This window comes from Pseudophryne corroboree, chromosome 6 (assembly GCF_028390025.1).
Source record: "Pseudophryne corroboree isolate aPseCor3 chromosome 6, aPseCor3.hap2, whole genome shotgun sequence".
In the NCBI taxonomy this organism is placed as follows: domain Eukaryota; kingdom Metazoa; phylum Chordata; class Amphibia; order Anura; family Myobatrachidae; genus Pseudophryne; species Pseudophryne corroboree.
The window spans coordinates 132,437,635-132,460,778 of record NC_086449.1 but is presented as its reverse complement, the minus strand read 5'-3'; the positions used below and the strand labels follow the sequence as shown (position 1 = coordinate 132,460,778).

At 48.1% G+C, this 23,144-nt stretch overlaps 1 protein-coding gene across 9 annotated transcripts in view; it reads left to right on the top strand.

The window, feature by feature from the left end:
* The window catches only part of CDCA2 (cell division cycle associated 2), a 231,577-nt gene extending 227,089 nt beyond the window's left edge, over nt 1–4,488 (top strand). For all 9 annotated transcript variants that reach the window (XM_063931858.1, XM_063931857.1, XM_063931859.1 and 6 more), the window contains 2 exons: nt 2,495–2,660; nt 2,801–4,488. In XM_063931858.1, coding sequence (XP_063787928.1) covers nt 2,495–2,660; nt 2,801–4,029 — 1,395 coding nt within the window. In that variant the 3' untranslated portion in view covers nt 4,030–4,488. The remainder of the gene's footprint in view (nt 1–2,494; nt 2,661–2,800) is intronic.
* Nucleotides 4,489–23,144: the final 18,656 nt, after the last annotated feature.

Here is a 23,144-nt window from a genome sequence, read left to right as displayed (position 1 = left end):
CATTGGATATTACTACTAGTAAACGTAACTTCCTGGTCCTTTCTGTATTGTGCCAGGCATGTACATACTGTACGTTGTATGAAAGTCTTGCGTCATAGTATGCAGTGACAGTGCTGCTCTCTTGGGTGCTCTGGTCCAGTCTCGCACACCATTCAGGTTGTTGTAAATAAAGTGTGGTAGAAACAGAGGCCGCTGCTCAGATTGCAATGGGTCACATCAGTTGTTTGCAAAGTAAACCTATTATTATTTTTGTGCTTGCCCCATGTATATCACAGATGGGCATATACCCAATTCCCTGATGGTACAGCAGAATATGTGAACTGCTACTGTGACCGCCCTGCAGGTAGCAGGGTAAGGTGGTGGTTGTGCAGTGCTTCTCAGTCCTTATACATGACTTTTCAGTAGATTGTGTTAAATACTAAAATGGCCTGCATTTGTAAAATGTGATCCTTGTGATGATGTGACATTAAAAACAGCATTTTACTTTAATTTAATTGCAATCGTACCATTGTTCCTAACACTGCTGTACCCTCGAGTTGTAATTTTAGGTCGCCTTTAACTGCAAAAAAGCAACTATTCAGAGCAGTCTTTTATTATAAAACATTTGTAAAATGAAAAGATTTAGGCAGATATAATCAATAATATCCCCCAATGATTTTTTGAGAGAAAACAAACGGGGAATTTGCCAGATGTTTAGTTTTGAACAATTCAATTAATCCCAACATCACCCTCCCACCTTTTTTTTCCCTTCTTCTCCCAAACAATGGCCCTCATTTCGAGTTGATCGCTCGCCGACGTTCTTCGCAGTGCAGCAATCAGGTTACTACTGTGCATGCGTATGCAACGCAATGCGCACGCGCGTTGTACGGGTGCAAACAGCATCGTTGCTGTGCAATGCTTCTAGCGACGAATCCATTTGCACAACCGATCGCAAGGAGATTGACAGGAAGAGGGCGTTTATGGTTTGTCAACTGATTGTTTTCTGGGAGTGGTAGGGAAAACGCAGGCGTTTGCAGGGCGGGTGTCTGACGTCCATTCCGGGACCGGACAGGCTGAAGTGATCGCAAGGGCTGAGTAAGTCCAGAGCTACTCAGAAACTGCAAAAACCTTTTTCGTCCCGCTCGGCTGCACAAGCGTTCGCACACTTGCAAAGCGAAAATACACTCCCCCGTGGGAGGCGACTATCTGATCGCTGCTCTGCAAAAAATAGCTAGCGAGCGATCAACTCAGAATGAGGGCCAATGTTCTATGCTCATGTAAAAACATAACATAGAAGATCCGGGATAAGTTAAGTTGAATATCCCGAGGAGGGAGAGGGAGCATTATCAATTAGCCACAGTAATTTACTGCGGCTAATTGAATAACCCCCTTGATCTCTTACATTACCAAGTCAATGTTCAAGATATTTTAGTAAGTATATCTTATTGATTTTGAAAAATAACAATTTAAAAAATCACTTAAACACCACTTTCTTTATTAAAAGATGAAATAAGCCTTATGCACTAAGGGGGTCATTCCGAGTTGATCACACGCTGCCGATTTTTGCAGTGCAGCGATCAGGTAAAAAAAACACAAACTGCGCATGCGGATGCACCGCAATGCGCACACGCGTCGTACGGGTACAAACAGCATCGTTGTTGTGCACTGCTTCTAGCGATGATTCCATTCGCACAGCCGATCGCAAAGAGATTGACAGGAAGAGGGCGTTTATGGGTGTCAACTGACCGTTTTCTGGGAGTGGCAAGGAAAACGCAGGCGTGTCCAAGCGTTTGCAGGGCGGGTATCGGACGTCAATTCTGGGACCTCAGGCGCTGGAATCATCGCACGGGATAAGTAACTACAGGGCTGGTCTTGTTTTGCACAAAATGTTTTTGTACCACTCGGCTGCACATGCGATCGCACACTTGCAAAGCGAAAACACACTCCCCCGTGGGCGGTGACTATGCGTTTGCACGGCTGCTAAAAGTAACTAGCGAGTGAACAACTCGGAATGAGGGCCTAAATTCCTGTATTTTCCTTAAGTGGATTTGTAGGGTTATGAGTTAAAAATCAGGCATTTATAGGCACGAATCACCTGAAATCACCTCCAATTTTCAACGTGACAGCATTTATGGCAAAAATGTTCATGTGACAATCGCATAGGACAGCCAAGAAAAACCCTTAATTTTATGTAGAAAATGTTTCACCATTCCAAATTCTCTAGATCAGTGGTTCTCAAACTCTTGTCTTTGAGGTACCCTGCACAGTCCAGGTTTTAAAGATATCCATGTTTAAGCACAGATGATTTAATTAGTACCTCAGGCAGTGGGATTATTCCATCTGTGCACAAGCAGGGATATCTTTAAAACCTGGACTTGTTGAGGGTAGCTTGATGACAGAGTTTGAGAACAACTGCTGTAGCTTAATGCCTAGTTATTTTGAGGGAAGTAGATCTTGTGAAGAAATGTGACTTTCCAATGGTAGTGATCTTTCTCTTAAAATAAAAATACCACAGATTAAATCCTCCCGAGGAAAAGGCAAGAAGGGCCGAGGGAAACCCAAGAAGTCCGTCCAACAGAAACCTTTCTATGGGGAACGAGAAACGGTCTCCAAAAAGCCGCTGCTGAGTCCAATCCCAGAGCTGCCAGAGTATATATCCACAACCCCTGTAATCACACTAGGTAACTGTTCCTTCTATACTTTACTTGCTTTATGCTGTAATGTCATTATAAACGTTTTGCCATTAATTGTGTGCTTGCTTTGTAGGCACTTTTATAGTGAAAGGTGTGATGCAATAAATAGTTTTGTCGCCCTCCTCCAGGTGAAGCTTCAAGTAAACCATTGGAGAAGAAGGTCTCAAAGACCAGAGGTCTACGGAAGAAAAGTAAAGGCCAACCAAATAACAATGGCCTTTCACAAGAGGACTCAGATCATGTGGTTTGGAATATTGGAGAAGAGGATACTGAAAAATTAACAAACTGTGTTGTAGAGCCCAATCAGGTGGCAGATATATTAAAGGGTTCCGGCCACAAGGACTTAAAAGTCAAAGAAACTGAATCACCTACAAAGAATCATGATCCAATATCTCAAGGTATTTTAGATTTGGTCCAGCAGTCTGATATTGCAAACAATGGATGCCCTCCGTCTTCTGCTGACATAGAAATGAAAGACAAGTTAAGCAAGTTTGCTCTTGTTACTTGTGGCCTTGACACAATGACTGAAGATAAGACCACAAACAGTACCACGCGTGTTGTGAAGTCGCGTTCCAAGAGGCATTTCACTTCACAGAAACGTGAGTCGAAAAGCACTTCAGGAGAGGAACATTCTGAAATTGCAGAAATGTCTTCATCAGGGAGTGTAAAGCAAGAAGACCATGCTGACCACGGCTATACGAGTTCAAAGGCTAACATTGATGACCCAAATCAGGAGACAAATTTACTTGTTCTGTCTCCCAAGTTAAATCTGTTCTCCACAGAAGAAAGAATTGACACATCTACCTCTATCGTACCTAATGATAAAAAATCTAGGTCTTCAAGAAACAGCCGCAGATCCACCATCTTTTGTGTAAGTACCGAACTGAGTGCACCAAGTGAGAACCTTTCCGCTGTGCAGCCACATCTTGTTAATGATCCAGCCTCCTGCACGAATGAGCCCTACCTTTCCATTGATGAGGTTCTACAGTCCACGCAAAGAGAAAAGAAGGTTAGACGCAGCATGCGGCTGCGCAGAGATTCTGGCGTTGGATTGTCCTGGGTGCAGGAGAATGTGAGCAGTGAGGTGACTGGAAGGAGGAAGTCCTTAAGTTCTGTGGTGAAGCGTGCCGAAAGCCCCAAATTGCTGCTGGAAAACTTTGTTCTTAACCCTAACAAGGAAAACCTGAGCAGCCAACAGATTCCTATTTCAGCCAAGAAAAGTAGGAGAAGAACACTGGGTACCACCACCCTACAAGAAAGTACAGTGCTCTTTGACACAAAGCGAAGGAGATCAAACAGCAGCATTCCTCCTGCTGGAGCGCTGACCAGCCATAATGCCACTTCTGCAGATACATAGAAAGTGCATTTTGTCCTGTGGATTTAAGACCGGTTGTGGAAAGAGTACCTGACGGTAATTACAGATTTCTTGTGGAATATGGACTTGTACTTGAAACTCTAACCAATATCTGGGACTTCTGACTGGATACTCAGCATTTTGAATGTGGTTTGAATATCTGGTCTCAAGTTATCTAATAAATTAGAACCCATTCAGAAGTACACTGATTTCTAAAAGACTTTGGTTCCTTGTTGCTAATTTTTTTTTTTTTTCCAAATTTCTCCAGAATAAATTGTTAAATTTAGCTCCAGACATTGTATGTTTTGTTACCTGTTCACATCCTCTGTTCTTTGTTTTTCTTTTGCTATAAGCAAAATTTCAAAGAGTTCTAAGCTGTGCTCTTGTAAAGTTATATTTTTGTCCGTTTTAGCAGTCTTGTGTGTTTCTACAAATTCTTTATTAAATGTTTTGTCTTTTAAATTGTCCTTAGTGTGTCTTATATAAAATATTTACAGTTATGTATATAGTGCGGTGGTTTCCACTTTTTTTAAATCACGGCGCCCTAGAGTATCAGAATTTTTTTCACGGCACCCCTAGGCCAAAAGTTTCTTATTGAGAAATTTAGAAAGAAATATTAAATTAAGTAAATTGTCTTTAGATATCATCCTTAAGTTCAATTGAGTGGTGAGGGACAAGATTTGCTTTTGTTTGTCCGCATATTTTATGACTGACAGCCACCAGCACTGGTTTTGCCTATTACATTGACTATAAAATGTTTTAATTGGTCCTGGACCACCAACCTAGTGCACCCCTGCAAGTGTCCTGAGGCACCCCAGGGTGCCGCGGCACGCAGTTTGAGAACCACTGATATAGTGTCTGGTTGTTGCACTGTAATTAATTTATCCATCCTCATCAAAGTCTGGGATTCTCACTGGTCATAACCACTTAGGTATTCTCCTAAAAATGAGATCTACATGAAACAGTAGCTTGGAGGAAGTGGTACAACTTACATTATAGCTTCCAGTATTTGATCTATTTACAACTGTATACTAAATCTGACAAATGCAGTTATTAAGTATATGTACTTTTAATTAAACATTAAGGAAAAACATTGTCAAAATGAAGACCCTAGTGCAGAGGTTTCCAAACACGGTCCTCAAGGCACCCCAGCGGTCCAGGTTTAAAGGTTATCCATGAATGAGCACAGGTGAATTAGTACCTCAGTCATTTTAATGTAAGCATCTGTGCTCAGCCATGGATATCCTTAACACCTGGACCGTTGAGGTGCTTTGAGGACTGCGATTGGGAACCACTGCCATAGTGTACAGATTATTAGTAGCGGGAGTCTTATCAGTTAACGCACTGTAAATGTAAAAGAAAAATTGTACTACACACAGAAATCTGAGGGTTTATTTACAAAGATTCTGCTTGTAAAACCAACACTTCTGAGATTTTCTCTTGCGTCCTAGAGGATGCTGCGGTCCACATTAGTACCATGGGGTATAGACTGGTCCACCAAGAGCCATTGGCACTTTAAGAGTTTGAGAGTGTGGCAGTGATCGCGCTGAGCCACAAAAAAAGTGGGTCCCAAGGACCCCTCACTTTCAAAAATTGGGGTCCTATCTGACTTTTTCTGGGTCCCATCAGAATGAAGGTAAACACTATTTTCTCTATCGTCCTAGTGGATGCTGGGGTTCCTGAAAGGACCATGGGGAATAGCGGCTCCGCAGGAGACAGGGCACAAAAAGTAAAGCTTTACGATCAGGTGGTGTGTACTGGCTCCTCCCCCTATGACCCTCCTCCAAGCCTCAGTTAGATTTTTGTGCCCGGCCGAGAAGGGTGCAATCTAGGTGGCTCTCCTAAAGAGCTGCTTAGAAAAGTTTAGCTTAGGTTTTTTATTTTACAGTGAGTCCTGCTGGCAACAGGATCACTGCAACGAGGGACTTAGGGGAGAAGAAGTGAACTCACCTGCGTGCAGGATGGATTGGCTTCTTGGCTACTGGACATTAGCTCCAGAGGGACGATCACAGGTACAGCCTGGATGGTCACCGGAGCCTCGCCGCCGGCCCCCTTGCAGATGCTGAAACGAGAAGAGGTCCAGAATCGGCGGCAGAAGACTCCTCAGTCTTCTTAAGGTAGCGCACAGCACTGCAGCTGTGCGCCATTTTCCTCTCAGCACACTTCACACGGCAGTCACTGAGGGTGCAGGGCGCTGGGAGGGGGGCGCCCTGGGAGGCAAATGATAACCTTTTTTGGCTAAAAATACCTCACATATAGCCTCCGGGGGCTATATGGAGATATTTAACCCCTGCCAGAATCCACTAAAGAGCGGGAGACGAGCCCGCCGAAAAAGGGGCGGGGCCTATCTCCTCAGCACACAGCGCCATTTTCCTCACACAGCTCCGCTGGTCAGGAAGGCTCCCAGGCTCTCCCCTGCACTGCACTACAGAAACAGGGTAAAACAAGAGAGGGGGGGCAAAATTGTGGCAAAACTATATTATTAAAGCAGCTATACAGGGAGCACTTATTATAAGGCTATCCCTGTCATATATAGCGCTTTTGGTGTGTGCTGGCAAACTCTCCCTCTGTCTCCCCAAAGGGCTAGTGGGGTCCTGTCTTCGTTAAGAGCATTCCCTGTGTGTCTGCTGTGTGTCGGTACGTGTGTGTCGACATGTATGAGGACGATATTGGTGTGGAGGCGGAGCAATTGCCAAATATGGGGATGTCACCTCCTAGGGGGTCGACACCAGAATGGATGCCTTTATTTATGGAATTACGGGATAGTGTCAACACGCTAAAGCAGTCGTTTGACGACATGAGACGGCCGGACAATCAATTAGTGCCTGTCCAGGCGCCTCAAACACCGTCAGGGGCTGTAAAACGCCCTTTGCCTCAGTCGGTCGACACAGACACAGGCACTGATTCCAGTGGCGACGGTGACGAATCAACCGTATTTTCTAGTAGGGCCACACGTTATATGATTTTGGCAATGAAGGAGGCGTTACATATTGCTGATACTACAGGTACCACAAAACAGGGTATCATGTGGGGTGTGAAAAAACTACCTATAGTTTTTCCTGAATCAGATGAATTAAATGAGGTGTGTGATGAAGCGTGGGTTGCCCCCGATAAAAAAATGCTAATTTCAAAGAAGTTATTGGCTTTATACCCTTTCCCGCCAGAGGTTAGGGCGCGCTGGGAAACACCTCCTAGGGTGGACAAGGCGCTCACACGCTTATCAAAACAAGTGGCGTTACGCTCTCCTGAGACGGCCGCACTTAAAGATCCAGCAGATAGGAGGATGGAAAATATCCAAAAAAGTATATACACACATACAGGTGTTATACTACGACCAGCTATAGCGACAGCCTGGATGTGCAGTGCTGGGGTAGCTTGGTCAGAGTCCCTGATTGAAAATATTGATACCCTGGATAGGGACAATGTTTTACTGTCTTTAGAGCAAATAAAGGATGCATTTCTTTATATGCGTGATGCACAGAGGGATATCTGCACACTGGCATCACGGGTAAGTGCTATGTCCATTTCGGCCAGAAGAAGTTTATGGACGCGACAGTGGTCAGGCGATGCGGACTCAAAACGGCATATGGAAGTTTTGCCGTATAAAGGGGAGGAGTTATTTGGTGTCGGTCTATCGGATTTGGTGGCCACGGCTACAGCCGGGAAATCCACCTTTTTACCTCAAGTCACTCCCCAACAGAAAAAGACACCGACTTTTCAACCGCAGCCCTTTCGTTCCTTTAAAAACAAGAGAGCAAAGGGATATTCATATCTGCCACGAGGCAGAGGAAGGGGGAAGAGACAGCAACAGGCAGCTCCTTCCCAGGAACAGAAGCCCTCCCCCGCTTCTACAAAAGCCTCAGCATGACGCTGGGGCTTCTCAAGCGGACTCGGGGGCGGTGGGGGGTTGTCTCAAGAATTTCAGCGCGCAGTGGGCTCACTCGCAGGTAGATCCCTGGATCCTGCAGATAATATCTCAGGGGTACAGGTTGGAACTAGAGACGGATCCACCTCGCCGTTTCCTGAAGTCTGCTTTACCAACGTCCCCCTCCGACAGGGTGACGGTCTTGGAAGCCATTCACAAGCTGTACTCTCAGCAGGTGATAGTCAAGGTACCCCTTTTACAACAAGGAAAGGGGTATTATTCCACTCTATTTGTGGTACCGAAGCCGGATGGCTCGGTAAGACCTATTCTAAATCTGAAATCCTTGAACCTGTACATAAAGAAGTTCAAGTTCAAGATGGAGTCACTCAGAGCAGTGATAGCGAACCTGGAAGAAGGGGACTTTATGGTATCCTTGGACATCAAGGATGCATATCTCCACGTTCCAATTTACCCCTCACACCAGGGGTACCTCAGGTTCGTCGTACAGAACTGTCACTATCAGTTTCAGACGCTGCCGTTCGGATTGTCCACGGCACCTCGGGTCTTTACCAAGGTAATGGCCGAGATGATGATTCTTCTTCGAAGAAAAGGCGTATTAATTATCCCATACTTGGACGATCTCCTAATAAAGGCAAGGTCCAGAGAACAGCTAGAGATGGGATTAGCACTGTCTCAAGAAGTGCTAAAACAGCACGGGTGGATTCTGAATATTCCAAAATCCCAGTTAATTCCGACAACACGTCTGCTGTTCCTAGGGATGATTCTGGACACGGTTCAGAAAAAGGTTTTTCTCCCGGAGGAAAAAGCCAAGGAGTTATCCGAGCTTGTCAGGAACCTCCTAAAACCAGGAAAGGTGTCTGTACATCAATGCACAAGAGTCCTGGGAAAAATGGTGGCTTCTTACGAAGCAATTCCATTCGGCAGATTCCACTCAAGAATTTTCCAGAGGGATCTGTTGGACAAATGGTCAGGGTCGCATCTTCAGATGCACCAGCGGATAACCCTGTCTCCAAGGACAAGGGTATCTCTTCTGTGGTGGTTGCAGAGTGCTCATCTATTGGAGGGCCGCAGATTCGGCATACAGGATTGGATCCTGGTGACCACGGACGCCAGCCTGAGAGGCTGGGGAGCAGTCACACAAGGAAGAAACTTCCAGGGCGTGTGGTCGAGCCTGGAAACGTCTCTTCACATAAACATTCTGGAACTAAGAGCAATCTACAATGCTCTAAGCCAGGCAGAACCTCTGCTTCAAGGAAAACCGGTGTTGATCCAGTCGGACAACATCACGGCAGTCGCCCATGTGAACAGACAGGGCGGCACAAGAAGCAGGAGTGCAATGGCAGAAGCTGCAAGGATTCTTCGCTGGGCAGAGAATCATGTGATAGCACTGTCAGCAGTGTTCATCCCGGGAGTGGACAACTGGGAAGCAGACTTCCTCAGCAGACACGACCTTCACCCGGGAGAGTGGGGACTTCATCCAGAAGTTTTCCACATGCTGGTAACCCGTTGGGAAAGACCAATGGTGGACATGATGGCGTCTCGCCTCAACAAAAAACTGGACAGGTATTGCGCCAGGTCAAGAGATCCGCAGGCAATAGCTGTGGACGCGCTGGTAACGCCTTGGGTGTACCAGTCGGTGTATGTGTTTCCTCCTCTGCCTCTCATACCAAAAGTATTGAGAATTATACGGCAAAGAGGCGTAAGAACGATACTAGTGGTTCCGGATTGGCCAAGAAGGACTTGGTACCCGGAACTTCAAGAGATGATCACGGAAGATCCGTGGCCTCTACCTCTGAGAAGGGACTTGCTTCAGCAGGGTCCCTGTCTGTTTCAAGACTTACCGCGGCTGCGTTTGACGGCATGGCGGTTGAACGCCGGATCCTAAAGGAAAAAGGCATGCCGGAAGAAGTCATTCCTACTTTGATTAAAGCAAGGAAGGAAGTAACCGCGCAACATTATCACCGCATTTGGCGAAAATATGTTGCGTGGTGCGAGGATCGGAGTGCTCCGACGGAGGAATTTCAACTGGGTCGATTCCTACATTTCCTGCAATCAGGATTGTCTATGGGTCTCAAATTGGGATCTATTAAGGTTCAAATTTCGGCCCTGTCGATTTTCTTCCAAAAAGAATTGGCTTCAGTTCCTGAAGTCCAGACTTTTGTTAAGGGAGTGCTGCATATACAGCCCCCTGTGGTGCCTCCAGTGGCACCGTGGGATCTCAATGTTGTTTTGGACTTTCTCAAATCTCATTGGTTTGAACCACTAAAAACTGTGGATTTGAAATATCTCACATGGAAAGTGACCATGCTACTAGCCCTGGCTTCGGCCAGGAGAGTGTCAGAACTGGCAGCTTTATCTTACAAAAGCCCATATCTGATTTTCCATTCGGACAGGGCAGAACTGCGGACTCGTCCGCATTTTCTCCCTAAGGTGGTGTCAGCATTTCATCTGAACCAACCTATTGTAGTGCCTGCGGCTACAAGCGACTTGGAGGACTCCAAGTTGTTGGACGTTGTCAGAGCTTTAAAAATATACATTTCAAGGACAGCTGGAGTCAGGAAATCTGACTCGCTGTTTATACTATATGCTCCCAACAAGTTGGGCGCTCCTGCGTCTAAGCAGACTATTGCTCGCTGGATTTGTAGTACGATTCAGCTTGCACATTCTGTGGCAGGCCTGCCACAGCCAAAATCGGTAAAAGCCCACTCCACAAGGAAGGTGGGTTCTTCTTGGGCGGCTGCCCGAGGGGTCTCGGCATTACAACTCTGCCGAGCGGCTACGTGGTCGGGGGAGAACACGTTTGTAAAATTCTACAAATTTGATACCCTGGCTAAGGAGGACCTGGAGTTCTCTCATTCGGTGCTGCAGAGTCATCCGCACTCTCCCGCCCGTTTGGGAGCTTTGGTATAATCCCCATGGTCCTTTCAGGAACCCCAGCATCCACTAGGACGATAGAGAAAATAAGAATTTACTTACCGATAATTCTATTTCTCTGAGTCCGTAGTGGATGCTGGGCGCCCATCCCAAGTGCGGATTATCTGCATTACTTGTACATAGTTACAAAAATCGGGTTATTATTGTTGTGAGCCATCTTTTCAGAGGCTCCGCTGTTATCATACTGTTAACTGGGTTTAGATCACAGGTTGTACGGTGTGATTGGTGTGGCTGGTATGAGTCTTACCCGGGATTCATAAATCCTTCCTTATTGTGTACGCTCGTCCGGGCACAGTACCTAACTGAGGCTTGGAAGAGGGTCATAGGGGGAGGAGCCAGTACACACCACCTGATCGTAAAGCTTTACTTTTTGTGCCCTGTCTCCTGCGGAGCCGCTATTCCCCATGGTCCTTTCAGGAACCCCAGCATCCACTACGGACTCCGAGAAATAGAATTATCGGTAAGTAAATTCTTATTTTTTTAAGACCGTGGCTTAAAATACAGTAGTTGCAGCATTGCTATTAAAGGAGCAGACGGAGAGAGAGGGAGGGGAGATGGAGAGAGAGAGGGGGGAGATGAACAGGGGGGAGACAGAGGGAGGGAGTGAGCAAGACAGAGGCTGAGCAGCACTTGCTTTTTCCTACCTGGCGTCAGTGGTGTTTAAAATCGGGCTGCTACTGCGTATGGAGATCACTGCCAGTGCCTCTGCGCATACCTTCCGTGGACTTTTGGCACTGGCGACGGTTAGGACAGGGGTTAATAGAAGTAGGAAAGGGGTGCGCGCTGAGAGAGCAGTCCTCCTCCCCTTTCAGCCCGGCGTCCATGTCGGCAGCAAAAGTGGGCGCTGAATAGTAAAATAGGTCGGGCACAGACATCATTTGAGTCTGGGTGGGTTGGAGCTGAGACTGAGGAGAGGGGAGAGTGGCCCCTCCTCCCTCTCCGTTTGGGAGTCAGGACCTGAGTCACTGACTGTGCAGTGGCCGTCTTAAGCACAGGCTCTGGTGGCAGGCGGACGGGCGTAGCGCTGGTGGCGGCATTTAATGAGTCAGTAAGATTCATTGTAATGCCGGCGGCTCAGGTCCCCGAACTGGCCACCACCCCGTGAACAAGTCAACTCAATGCCCATCTCCCCCGCCGCTTGTAACAGCTCAGAGCAAATGCTGCACTACTACCCGGAGCTGGCTGGATCACTGAGTACCCGGGCGCCCCCCCCGGCCGCGGAACACTGGCAACACTCACAGAGGTCACTCACTACCCGCTGTCATAGAGGTACGGCTCACCAAATCAAGGAGTGCTGCCGCACGGAGCTACGACATCATGCCTGGACTGGCAAGGCTCCACCTCCTGTTTCTCATACGTCCTAGAGGATGCTGGGGACACCAAAAGAACCATGGGGTATAGACGGGATCCGCAGGAGACATGGGCACTTTAAGACTTTCAAAAGGGGTGTGCACTGGCTCCTCCCTCTATGCCCCTCCTCCAGACTCCAGTTTTAGAATTGTGCCCAGTGAGACTGGACGCACTACAGGGGAGCTCTACCGAGTTTCTCTGAAAATACTTTTTTGTTAGGTTTTTTATGTTCAGGGAGGCTGCTGGCAACAACCTCCCTGCTTCGTGGGACTGAGGGGAGAGAAGTATGACCAACTTCTAGTGAGTTAATGGCTCTGCTTCTGGCTAAAGGACACCATTAGCTCCTGAGGGTTTGATCGCTGGGTACGCTCAGATGCTCGCTCCCACAGCCGGCCGTCACCCCCCTTACAGAGCCAGAAGTCAGAAGACAGGTGAGTAGAAGAAGAAAGAAGACTTCAGTGACGGCATTTCCCTGAGGTACCGCGCTGCAAGAGAGGACATTAGCCCTCTCTTGCCAGTATAATCAGTATTACAAAGAGCGGGACGGAAGTGCGCCATTAAGGGGGCGGAGCTTCGTCCCCACAGCTCACTCGGCGCCATTTCATCGCTGGCTGCAGAGACGCTGGTCCTTCCTCACACTGCTGAACAAGTATCAGGGTGCAAAACGGGGGGGGGGGGGGGGCGTTAAGGTTGCTTGGTGCAATAATATAATATAAAAAGTGCTACAGGTCTGGGACATTTTAGTAATCGCTTCAGACCCATTGATTTGGCGCTTTGGTGTGAGCTGGCAAATTCCCTCTGTGTCTCTGACAGGCTTTTCTGTGGGTCTGTCCCCTATAAGCCCAGTGTGTCTGTGGGTGTTTATAACACGTGTGTCGGCATGTCTGAGGCTGAGTGCTCTTCACAGGAGGAGGCTGTATTAGAGACGCAAAAGGAGGTGGGGGTGACCATGTCGGCATCGCCGACTCCTGATTGGGTAAATGTGTTGAATGCGTTGAATGCTAATGTAGCTCGTATTAGTAAGATATTAGGCAAGTCTGAGTCTCAGACCCAGGCATGGAAGAAATCTGTGGAAGATATGTTATTGCAAAGTCAGGTTCCCTCAGGGTCACAAAAACGTACGTTGGCCCAGTTGGCAGACACTGCTACCGACACGGACTCTGATTCCAGTGTCGACTACAGCTATTCCAGATTAGATCCAAAGTTGGCAAGAAGCATTCAGTACATGATTGTGGCGGTTAAAGAGGTATTACATTTTACTGAAGACCCGGCTGTCCCTGATAAAAGGGTCTGTATGTATAAGGAAAGGGAACCTGAGATAACGTTTCCTCCCTCTCAAGAACTGAACACGCTATTTGAAAAAGTCTGGGAAGGTCCTGACAGAAGTTTATTCGCAAAAGAATTACGGTAGCTTATCCATTTCCCTCGGCGGATAGGGAAAAGTGGGAGTCACCACCCACCGTGGACCAGGCCCTGTCACATTTGTCTAAAAAGGTGGCGCTCCCGTCACCTGACACGGCGGCCCTTAAGGGTTCTGTGGATAGAAAACAAGAAACTACGTTAAAGTCCATTTATGCGACCAGACCTGTCATTGTGTCTGCGTGGTTAAGTAGTGCTATAGAAAAGTGGGCAGACAACTTGTCTTCTGAAATAGATACCCTAGATAGGGATAGCGTCCTCTTGACGCTGAGTTATATCAAGGACGCTGCAGCATACCTTAAGGAAGCTGCGAGAGATATTGGTCTTTTGGGATCAAAGGCCAATGCCATGGCAGTCTCAGCTAGACGAGCGTTGTGGATTCACCAACGGAATGCTGATGCTGATTCCAAGAAAAGTATGGAATCTCTACCATATAAAGGTAAGGCTTTATTTGGTGACGGACTTGATGATTTGGTATCTACAGCTACCGCGGGTAAGTCATCCTTTTTACCTTATGTTCCTCCACAACAAAAGAAAACGCACCACTATCAGATGCAGTCCTTTCGGCCCAATAAATACAGAAAGGGTTGAGGTTCTTCCTTCCTTGCTACTAGAGGAAGGGGAAGAGGTAAACGATCACCAGCCTTGTCAGGCTCCCAGGAGCAGAAGTCCTCCCAGGCTTCTGCCACTTCCACCGCATGACGTTGGGGCTCCTATGCGGGAGTCCGCACCGGTGGGGGCACGTCTCAAACTCTTCAGTCAGTTTTGGGTTCGTTCGGACCTAGACCCATGGGTTTTACAAATAGTATCCCAAGGGTACAAGCTGGAGTTTCAAGACGTTCCCCCTTGCCGTTTTTTCAAATCGGCCTTACCAGCGTCTCTTCCGGACAGGGAGGTAGTTTGCGATGCAATACAAAAGTTGTGTCAAAATCAAGTTATCGTCAGGGTTCCCCAGTCACAACAGGGAGAAGGCTTTTATTCAAGCCTGTTTGTGGTCCCGAAGCCGGACGGCTCTGTAAGACCAATCCTAAACCTGAAATCCCTAAATTTCTACCTAAAGAAATTCAAATTCAAGATGGAGTCTCTCCGAGCAGTGATCTCCAGTCTGGAGGAAGGGGATTTTATGGTGTCGGTGGACATAAAGGATGCCTACTTACATGTTCCCATTTATCCTCCGCATCAGGCTTACCTGAGGTTTGCAATTCAGGATTGTCATTACCAATTTCAAACGTTGCCGTTTGGTCTGTCCACGGCTCCGAGGGTTTTCACCAAAGTGATGGCGGAGGCGATGGTTCTCCTTCGCAAGCAAAGGAGTCATGATTATCCCATCAGGAAACTTGTCTCCACATAAATGTTCTGGAGTTAAGGGCCGTTTACAACGGCCTTCTGCAAGCGGAACATCATCTTCGAGATCTACCTGTGCTGATTCAGTCGGACAATGTAACAGCAGTAGCGTACATAAACCGTCAGGGCGGAACGAAAAGCAGAGCAGCAATGGCAGAAGCCACAAGGATTTTCCGCTGGGCAGAAAAGCATACAAGCGCTCTGTCAGCGATCTTCATTCCAGGAGTGGACAACTGGGAAGCAGACTTCCTCAGCAGACACGATCTCCATCCAGTAGAGTGGAGTCTTCATCAAGAGGTCTTCGCAGAAGTGACAAGTCTTTGGGGAATTCCTCAAATAGACATGATGGCATCTCGCATCAACAAGAAACTTCAGAGATATTGTTCCAGGTCGAGGGACCCTCAAGCAATAGCGGTGGACGCGCTGGTAACACCATGGGTGTTTCAGTCAGTGTACGTGTTTCCTCCGCTTCCACTTATTCCGAAGGTGCTAAAGATCATAAGAAGAACGAAGGTTCAAGTGATCCTCATTGCTCCAGACTGGCCAAGGAGGGCTTGGTATCCAGATCTTCAGGAATTACTCATATCAGATCCCTGGCCTCTTCATCTTCGAGAGGATCTGTTACAGCAGGGGCCGTTAGTGTGCCACGACTTACCGCGGCTACGTTTGGCGGTTGGGCGCCGGATCCTAGCCCGAAAGGGTATTCCCAATGAAGTTATTCCCACACTTTTTCAGGCTAGAACAGGAGTGACGTCTAAACATTATCACCGTATTTGGAGAAAATATGTGTCTTGGTGTGAATCCAAGAAGGCTCCCACGGAGGAATTTCAGCTAGGGCGTTTTCTCCATTTCCTGCAAGCAGGTGTAGATGCCGGCCTAAAGTTAGGCTCGATTAAAGTACAGATTTCGGCCTTATCAGTTTTCTTTCAAAAGCAATTGGCCTCCTTTCCGGAAGTTCAGACCTTTGTGAAAGGAGTTTTGCACATCCAACCTCCTTTTGTGCCCCCAGTGGCACCATGGGATCTTAACGTGGTGTTGCATTTTCTTCAATCACATTGGTTTGAACCTTTTACAGAAGGTTGAGTTGAAATTTCTCACGTGGAAAGGGGTCATGCTATTGACTTTGGCATCCGCAAGGCGTGTGTCTGAGTTAGCGGCTTTGTTTCATAAGAGTCCTTATTTAATCTTCCATGAAGATAGAGCAGAGTTGAGGACTCGTCAACAATTTCTGCCGAAGGTGGTTTCATCGTTCCACATGAACCAGCCTATTGTGGTACCAGTGGCTACTGACGCCTTCGCGGAGTCAAAATCCCTCGATGTTGTCAGGGCCTTGAAGATTTATGTTGCCAGAACGGCTCAACTTAGAAAAACACTGTATGCTGCCAACAAGATTGGAACGCCTGCTTCCAAGCAGACTATTGCGCGCTGGATCTGCAATACGATTCAACAGGCTCATTCTACGGCTGGATTGCCGTTACCGAAATCAGTGAAGGCCCACTCTACCAGGAAAGTGGGCTCCTCCTGGGCGGCTGCCCGTGGGGTCTCAGCATTACAACTCTGCCGAGCAGCTACTTGGTCGGGTTCAAACAGTTTTGCGAAATTTTACAAGTTTGATACCCTGGCTGATGAGAGCCTCATGTTTGGTCAATCGGTGCTACAGAGTCATCCGCACTCTCCCGCCTGTTCTAGAGCTTTGATATAAACCCCATGGTTCTTGAAGCGTCCCCAGCATCCTCTAGGACGTATGAGAAAATAGGAATTTAATACCTACCGGTAAATCCTTTTCTCTTAGTCCATAGAGGATGCTGGGCGCCCGTCCCAGTGCGGGCTCTATCTGCAGTTTTTGGTTATGTTTACACACGGGTTGTGTTATGTTATAGTCAGCCTGTTGCTGACGTTGTTCATGCTGTTGACTGGAGTTTGTTTACTGCCATGTTGTACGGCGTGTTTGAGGTGTGAGCTGGTATGTGTCCCACCTTGGTTACCTATAAATCCTTTCCTCGAAATGTCCGTCTCCCTGGGCACAGTTCCTATAACGAGTCTGGAGGAGGGGCATAGAGGGAGGAGCCAGTTCACACCCCTTCAAAGTCTTAAAGTGCCTATGTCTCCTGCGGATCCCGTCTAGACCCCATGGTTCTTGAAGCGTCCCCAGCATCCTCTACGGACTAAGAGAAAAGGATTTACCAGTAGGTATTAAAATCCTATTTTTTCCTCTTCCTGCAAGCAGGTGTGGATATGGGCCTGAGGTTGGGATCCATAAAGGTCCAAATTTCAGCCCTATCCATTTTCTTCCAGAAACAGTTGGCTGCCGTCCCTGAGGTTCAGACTTTTTTGAAGGGAGTTCTGCACATCCAGCCTCCCTTTGTACCGCCAACGGCGCCCTGGGATCTTAACGTGGTGTTGCAGTTCCTCCAGTCGGACTGGTTTGAGCCTCTACAGGATGTTGAGGTCAAGTTTCTCACGTGAAAGGCTGTCACTTTGTTGGCCTTAGCGTCTGCTAGACGTGTGTGTCGGAGCTGGGGGCTTTGTCCTGTAGAAGCCCATACTTGATCTTCCATGAAGATAGGGCTGACACGTCAGCAGTTTCTTCCGAAGGTTGTGTCGGCATTTCATATCAACCAACCTATTGTGGTGCCAGTTGCTACTGACTCCTCAGTTTCATCAAAGTCCTTGGATGTTGTAAGGGCTCTGAAAATCTATGTGAAGAGGACTGCTCGTCACAGGAAATCGGACTCTGTCCTGCATGATCCTAAGAAACTTGGGTGTCCTGCTTCTAAGCAGACAATCTCTCGCTGGATCAGGTTCACTATCCAAGAGTGCCGTGTCCTACATCTGTTAAGGCCCACTCTACTCGTAAGGTGGGTTCTTCCTGGGTGGCTGCCTGGGGTGTTTCAGCTTTACAGCTTTGCCGAGCGGCTACTTGGTCTGTGTCAAACAGGTTTGCAAAGTGTTACAAGTTCGATACTTTGGCCGCTGAGGACTTGAAGTTTGGTCAATCAGTTCTGCAGGAGCCTCCACGCTCTCGCTACAGTTCTGGGAGCTTTGGTACATCCCCATGGTACTAATGTGGACCCCAGCATCCTCCTAGGACATAAGAGAAAATAGGATTTTGGTTACCTACCGGTAAATCCTTTTCTCGTAGTCCGTAGAGGATGCTGGGCGCCCGCCCAGCGCTTCATTTCTCTAACGTCCTAGTGGATGCTGGGAACTCCGTAAGGACCATGGGGAATAGCGGGCTCCGAAGGAGGCTGGGCACTCTAGAAAGATTTATGACTACCTGGTGTGCACTGTCTCCTCCCACTATGACCCTCCTCCAAGCCTCAGTTAGATTTCGTGCCCGGCCGAGGTTGGATGCACACTAGGGGCTCTCCTGAGCCCTTAGAAAGAAAGTATAGTTTTAGGTTTTTTATTTTCAGTGAGACCTGCTGGCAACAGGCTCACTGCAGCGAGGGACTAAGGGGAGAAGAAGCGAACTCGCCTGCTTGCAGCCGGATTGGGCTTCTTAGGCTACTGGACACCATTAGCTCCAGAGGGATCGACCGCAGGCCCAGTCCTTGGTGTTCGGTCCCGGAGCCGCGCCGCCGTCCCCCTTACAGAGCCAGAAGCAAGAAGAGGTCCGGAAAAACGGCGGCAGAAGACATCAGTCTTCACCAAGGTAGCGCACAGCACTGCAGCTGTGCGCCATTGCTCCTCATGCACACTTCACACTCCGGTCACTGAGGGTGCAGGGCGCTTGGGGGGGGGGGGGCGCCCTGAGCAGCAATAAAAACACCTTGGCTGGCAAAAATACCACAATATATAGCCCCAGAGGCTATATATGTGGTAAATACCCCTGCCAGAATCCAGGAAAAAGCGGGAGAATAGGCCGCGGAAAAGGGGCGGAGCTATCTCCCTCAGACACACTGGCGCCATTTCTCCTTCACAGATCCGCTGGAAGGAAGCTCCCTGGCTCTCCCCTGCAGTCTACACTACAGAACAGGGTAAAAACAGAGAGGGGGGGCACTAAATTTGGGCGCAATATATATATATATATAATATAAAAAGCAGCTATAGGGGACATAACTCAGTTAGTCCCTGCATTATATAGCGCTCTGGTGTGTGCTGGCATACTCTCACTCTGTCCCCCCAAAGGGCTTTTGTGGGTCCTGTCCTCATTCGGAGCATTCCTTGTGTGTGTGCGGTGTGTCGGTACGGCTGTGTCGACATGTTTGATGAGGATAATGATGTGGAGGCAGAGCAGATGCCTTTAGAAGGGATGTCACCCCCTGCGGGGCAGACACCTGAGTGGATGGGCTTATGGAAAGTAATGAGTGCACGTATAGACTCCTTATATAAGAAAATCGACGACATGCCAAATGTGGGACAGCCGACTTCTCAGCTCGTGCCTGCCCAGGCGTCGCATGGGTCGTCAGGGGCTCTAAAACGCCCGCTACCTCAAGCAGACCCAGATGTCGACACTGATACTGACACCAGTGTCGACGACGATGAGTCAAACCTGATGCCCACTAAGGCCATTCACTGCATGATTGAGGCAATGAAAGAGGTGTTAAACATTTCTGATATAACTACAGGTACCACTAAAAAGGGTATTATGTTTGGAGAGAAAAAACTACCCGTAGTTTTTCCCCCATCAGATGAATTAAATGAAGTGTGTGAAGAAGCGTGGGCTTTCCCTGATAAAAAATTGGTAATTCCTAAGAAGGTACTAATGGCGTTCCCTTTCCCGCCAGAGGATAGGTCACGTTGGGAAACACCCCCTAGAGTGGATAAAGCGCTCACACGTTTGTCTAAAAAGGTGGCACTACCGTCTCCGGATACGGCCGCCCTCAAGGAACCTGCTGATAGAAAGCAGGAGGCGATCCTGAAGTCTGTATATACACACACAGGCATTATACTTAGGCCAGCTATTGCGTCAGCTTGGATGTGCAGTGCTGCCGCTGCATGGTCAGATAAACTGTCAGAAAATATTGACACATTAGACAGAGACACGATCCTGTTAACCATAGACCATATAAAAGACTCAGTCTTATATATGAGAGATGCACAGAGGGAAATCTGCCGACTGGCATCTAAAGTAAGTGCATTGTCCATTTCTGCTAGGAGAGGCTTATGGACTCGCCAGTGGACAGGAGATGCAGATTCAAAAAAGCACATGGAAGTGTTACCATATAAGGGTGAGGAATTATTTGGGGATGGTCTCTCGGACCTAGTTTCCACAGCAACGTCTGGGAAGTCAGCATTTTTACCCCATGTCCCCTCACAGCCTAAGAAGGCGCCGTTTTATCAGGTTCAGTCCTTTCGGACCCAGAAAAACAGGCGTGGAAAAGGCGGGTCTTTTCTGTCCAGAGGCAGAGGTAGGGGAAAAAGGCTGCAACAAACAGCAGGTTCCCAGGAGCAAAAGTCCTCCCCCGCTTCTTCTTCCAAGTCCGCCGCATGACGGTGGGGCTCCACAGGCGGAGCCAGGCACGGTGGGGGGTCGCCTCAAAAATTTCAGCGATCAGTGGGTTCGCTCACAGGTGGATCCCTGGATCCTGCAAATAGTATCTCAGGGGTACAAGCTGGAATTCGAGGCGTCCCCACCCCACCGGTTCCTAAAATCTGCCTTGCCGATTGCTCCCTCAGACAGGGAGGCGGTGCTAGCGGCAATTCACAAGCTGTATTCCCAGCAGGTGATAATCAAGGTACCCCTACTTCAACAAGGCCGGGGTTATTATTCCACACTATTTGTGGTACCGAAACCGGACGGTTCGGTGAGACCCATTCTAAATTTGAAATCCTTGAACACATACATAAAGAAATTCAAGTTCAAGATGGAATCGCTCAGGGCGGTTATTGCAAGCCTGGACGAGGGGGATTACATGGTATCCCTGGACATCAAGGATGCTTACTTGCATGTCCCCATTTACCATCCTCACCAGGAGTACCTCACATTTGTGGTACAGGATTGCCATTACCAATTCCAGACGCTGCCGTTTGGACTGTCCACGGCACCGAGGGTATTTACCAAGGTTATGGCAGAAATGATGATACTCCTTCGAAGAAAGGGAGTTTTAATTATCCCGTACTTGGACGATCTCCTAATAAAAGCGAGGTCCAAGGAACAGTTGTTGGTGGGAGTAGCACTATCTCAGGAAGTGCTGCACCAGCACGGCTGGATTCTGAATATCCCAAAGTCACAGCTGGTTCCGACGACACGGCTACTGTTCCTGGGTATGATTCTGGATACAGTCCAGAGAAAAGTGTTTTTCCCGGAGGAGAAAGCCAGGGAGTTGTCATCTCTAGTCAGAGACCTCCTGAAACCAAAACAGGTATCAGTGCATCGCTGCACGCGGGTCCTGGGAAAGATGGTGGCTTCTTACGAAGCAATTCCCTTCGGCAGGTTCCATGCCAGAATCTTTCAGTGGGACCTGTTGGACCAGTGGTCCGGATCGCATCTTTAGATGCATCGCTTAATAACCCTGTCTCCAAGAACCAGGGTGTCTCTACTGTGGTGGCTGCCGAGTGCCCATCTTCTAGAGGGCCGCAGGTTCGGCATACAGGACTGGGTCCTGGTGACCACGGATGCCAGCCTTCGAGGCTGGGGGGCAGTCACACAGGGAAGAAACTTCCAAGGACTATGGTCGAGTCAGGAGACTTCCCTTCACATAAATATTCTGGAACTAAGGGCCATCTACAATGCCCTAAGTCAAGCAAAATCCCTGCTCCTACACCAGCCGGTGCTGATCCAGTCAGACAACATCACGGCAGTCGCCCATGTAAATCGACAGGGCGGCACAAGAAGCAGGATGGCGATGGCAGAAGCCACAAGAATTCTCCGATGGGCGGAGAATCATGTACTAGCACTGTCAGCAGTGTTCATTCCGGGAGTGGACAACTGGGAAGCAGACTTCCTCAGCAGACACGACCTCCACCCGGGAGAGTGGGGACTTCATCCAGAAGTCTTCCAGATGCTGGTAAACCGTTGGGAAAAAACCACAGGTGGACATGATGGCGTCCCGCCTCAACAAAAAGTTAAAAAGATATTGCGCCAGGTCAAGGGACCCTCAGGCGATAGCTGTGGACGCTCTAGTGACACCGTGGGTGTACCAGTCGGTTTATGTGTTCCCTCCTCTGCCTCTCATACCAAAGGTATTGAGAATAATAAGAAAGCGAGGAGTAAACACAATTCTCGTGGTTCCGGATTGGCCAAGGCGAGCGTGGTACCCGGAACTTCAAGAGATGCTCTCAGAGGACCCGTGGCCTCTACCGCTCAGACAGGACCTGCTACAGCAGGGGCCTTGTCTGTTCCAAGACTTACCGCGGCTGCGTTTGACGGCATGGCGGTTGAACACCGGATCCTGAAGGAAAAGGGTATTCCGGAAGAAGTCATTCCTACGCTTATTAAGGCCAGGAAAGATGTTACGGCAACGCATTATCACCGTATATGGCGAAAATATGTTGCATGGTGCGAGGCCAATAAGGCCCCAACAGAGGAATTTCAACTAGGTCGATTTCTGCATTTCCTGCAACCAGGAGTGGATATGGGCCTAAAACTAGGCTCCATTAAAGTACAGATCTCGGCTCTGTCGATTTTCTTTCAAAAAGAACTAGCTTCAGTACCTGAAGTTCAGACTTTTGTAAAAGGAGTGCTGCATATTCAGCCCCCGTTTGTGCCTCCAGTGGCACCTTGGGATCTCAACGTGATGTTGAGTTTCTTAAAATCACATTGGTTTGAGCCACTTAAAACCGTGGATCTGAAATATCTCACGTGGAAAGTGGTCATGTTATTAGCCTTGGCTTCAGCCAGGCGAGTGTCAGAATTGGCGGCTTTATCATGTAAAAGCCCTTATCTGATTTTCCATATGGATAGGGCAGAGTTGAGGACTCGTCCCCAATTTCTCCCTAAGGTGGTGTCAGCGTTTCACCTGAACCAGCCTATTGTGGTGCCGGCGGCTACTAGTGAATTGGAGGACTCCAAGTTGCTAGACGTTGTCAGGGCCCTGAAAATATATGTTTCCAGGACGGCTGGAGTCAGAAAATCTGACTCGCTGTTTATCCTATTAAAACGCAAAAAGAAAAAGTATTCCACATTGGGGCACTCATCTGTAACTTACTGTAATGAAAAATCTGAATCTAGGTATAGGACAACTTCCTATAAAACATAACCTTTATTGTAATTGGTTTAAAATACTAATAGTGGATAGCT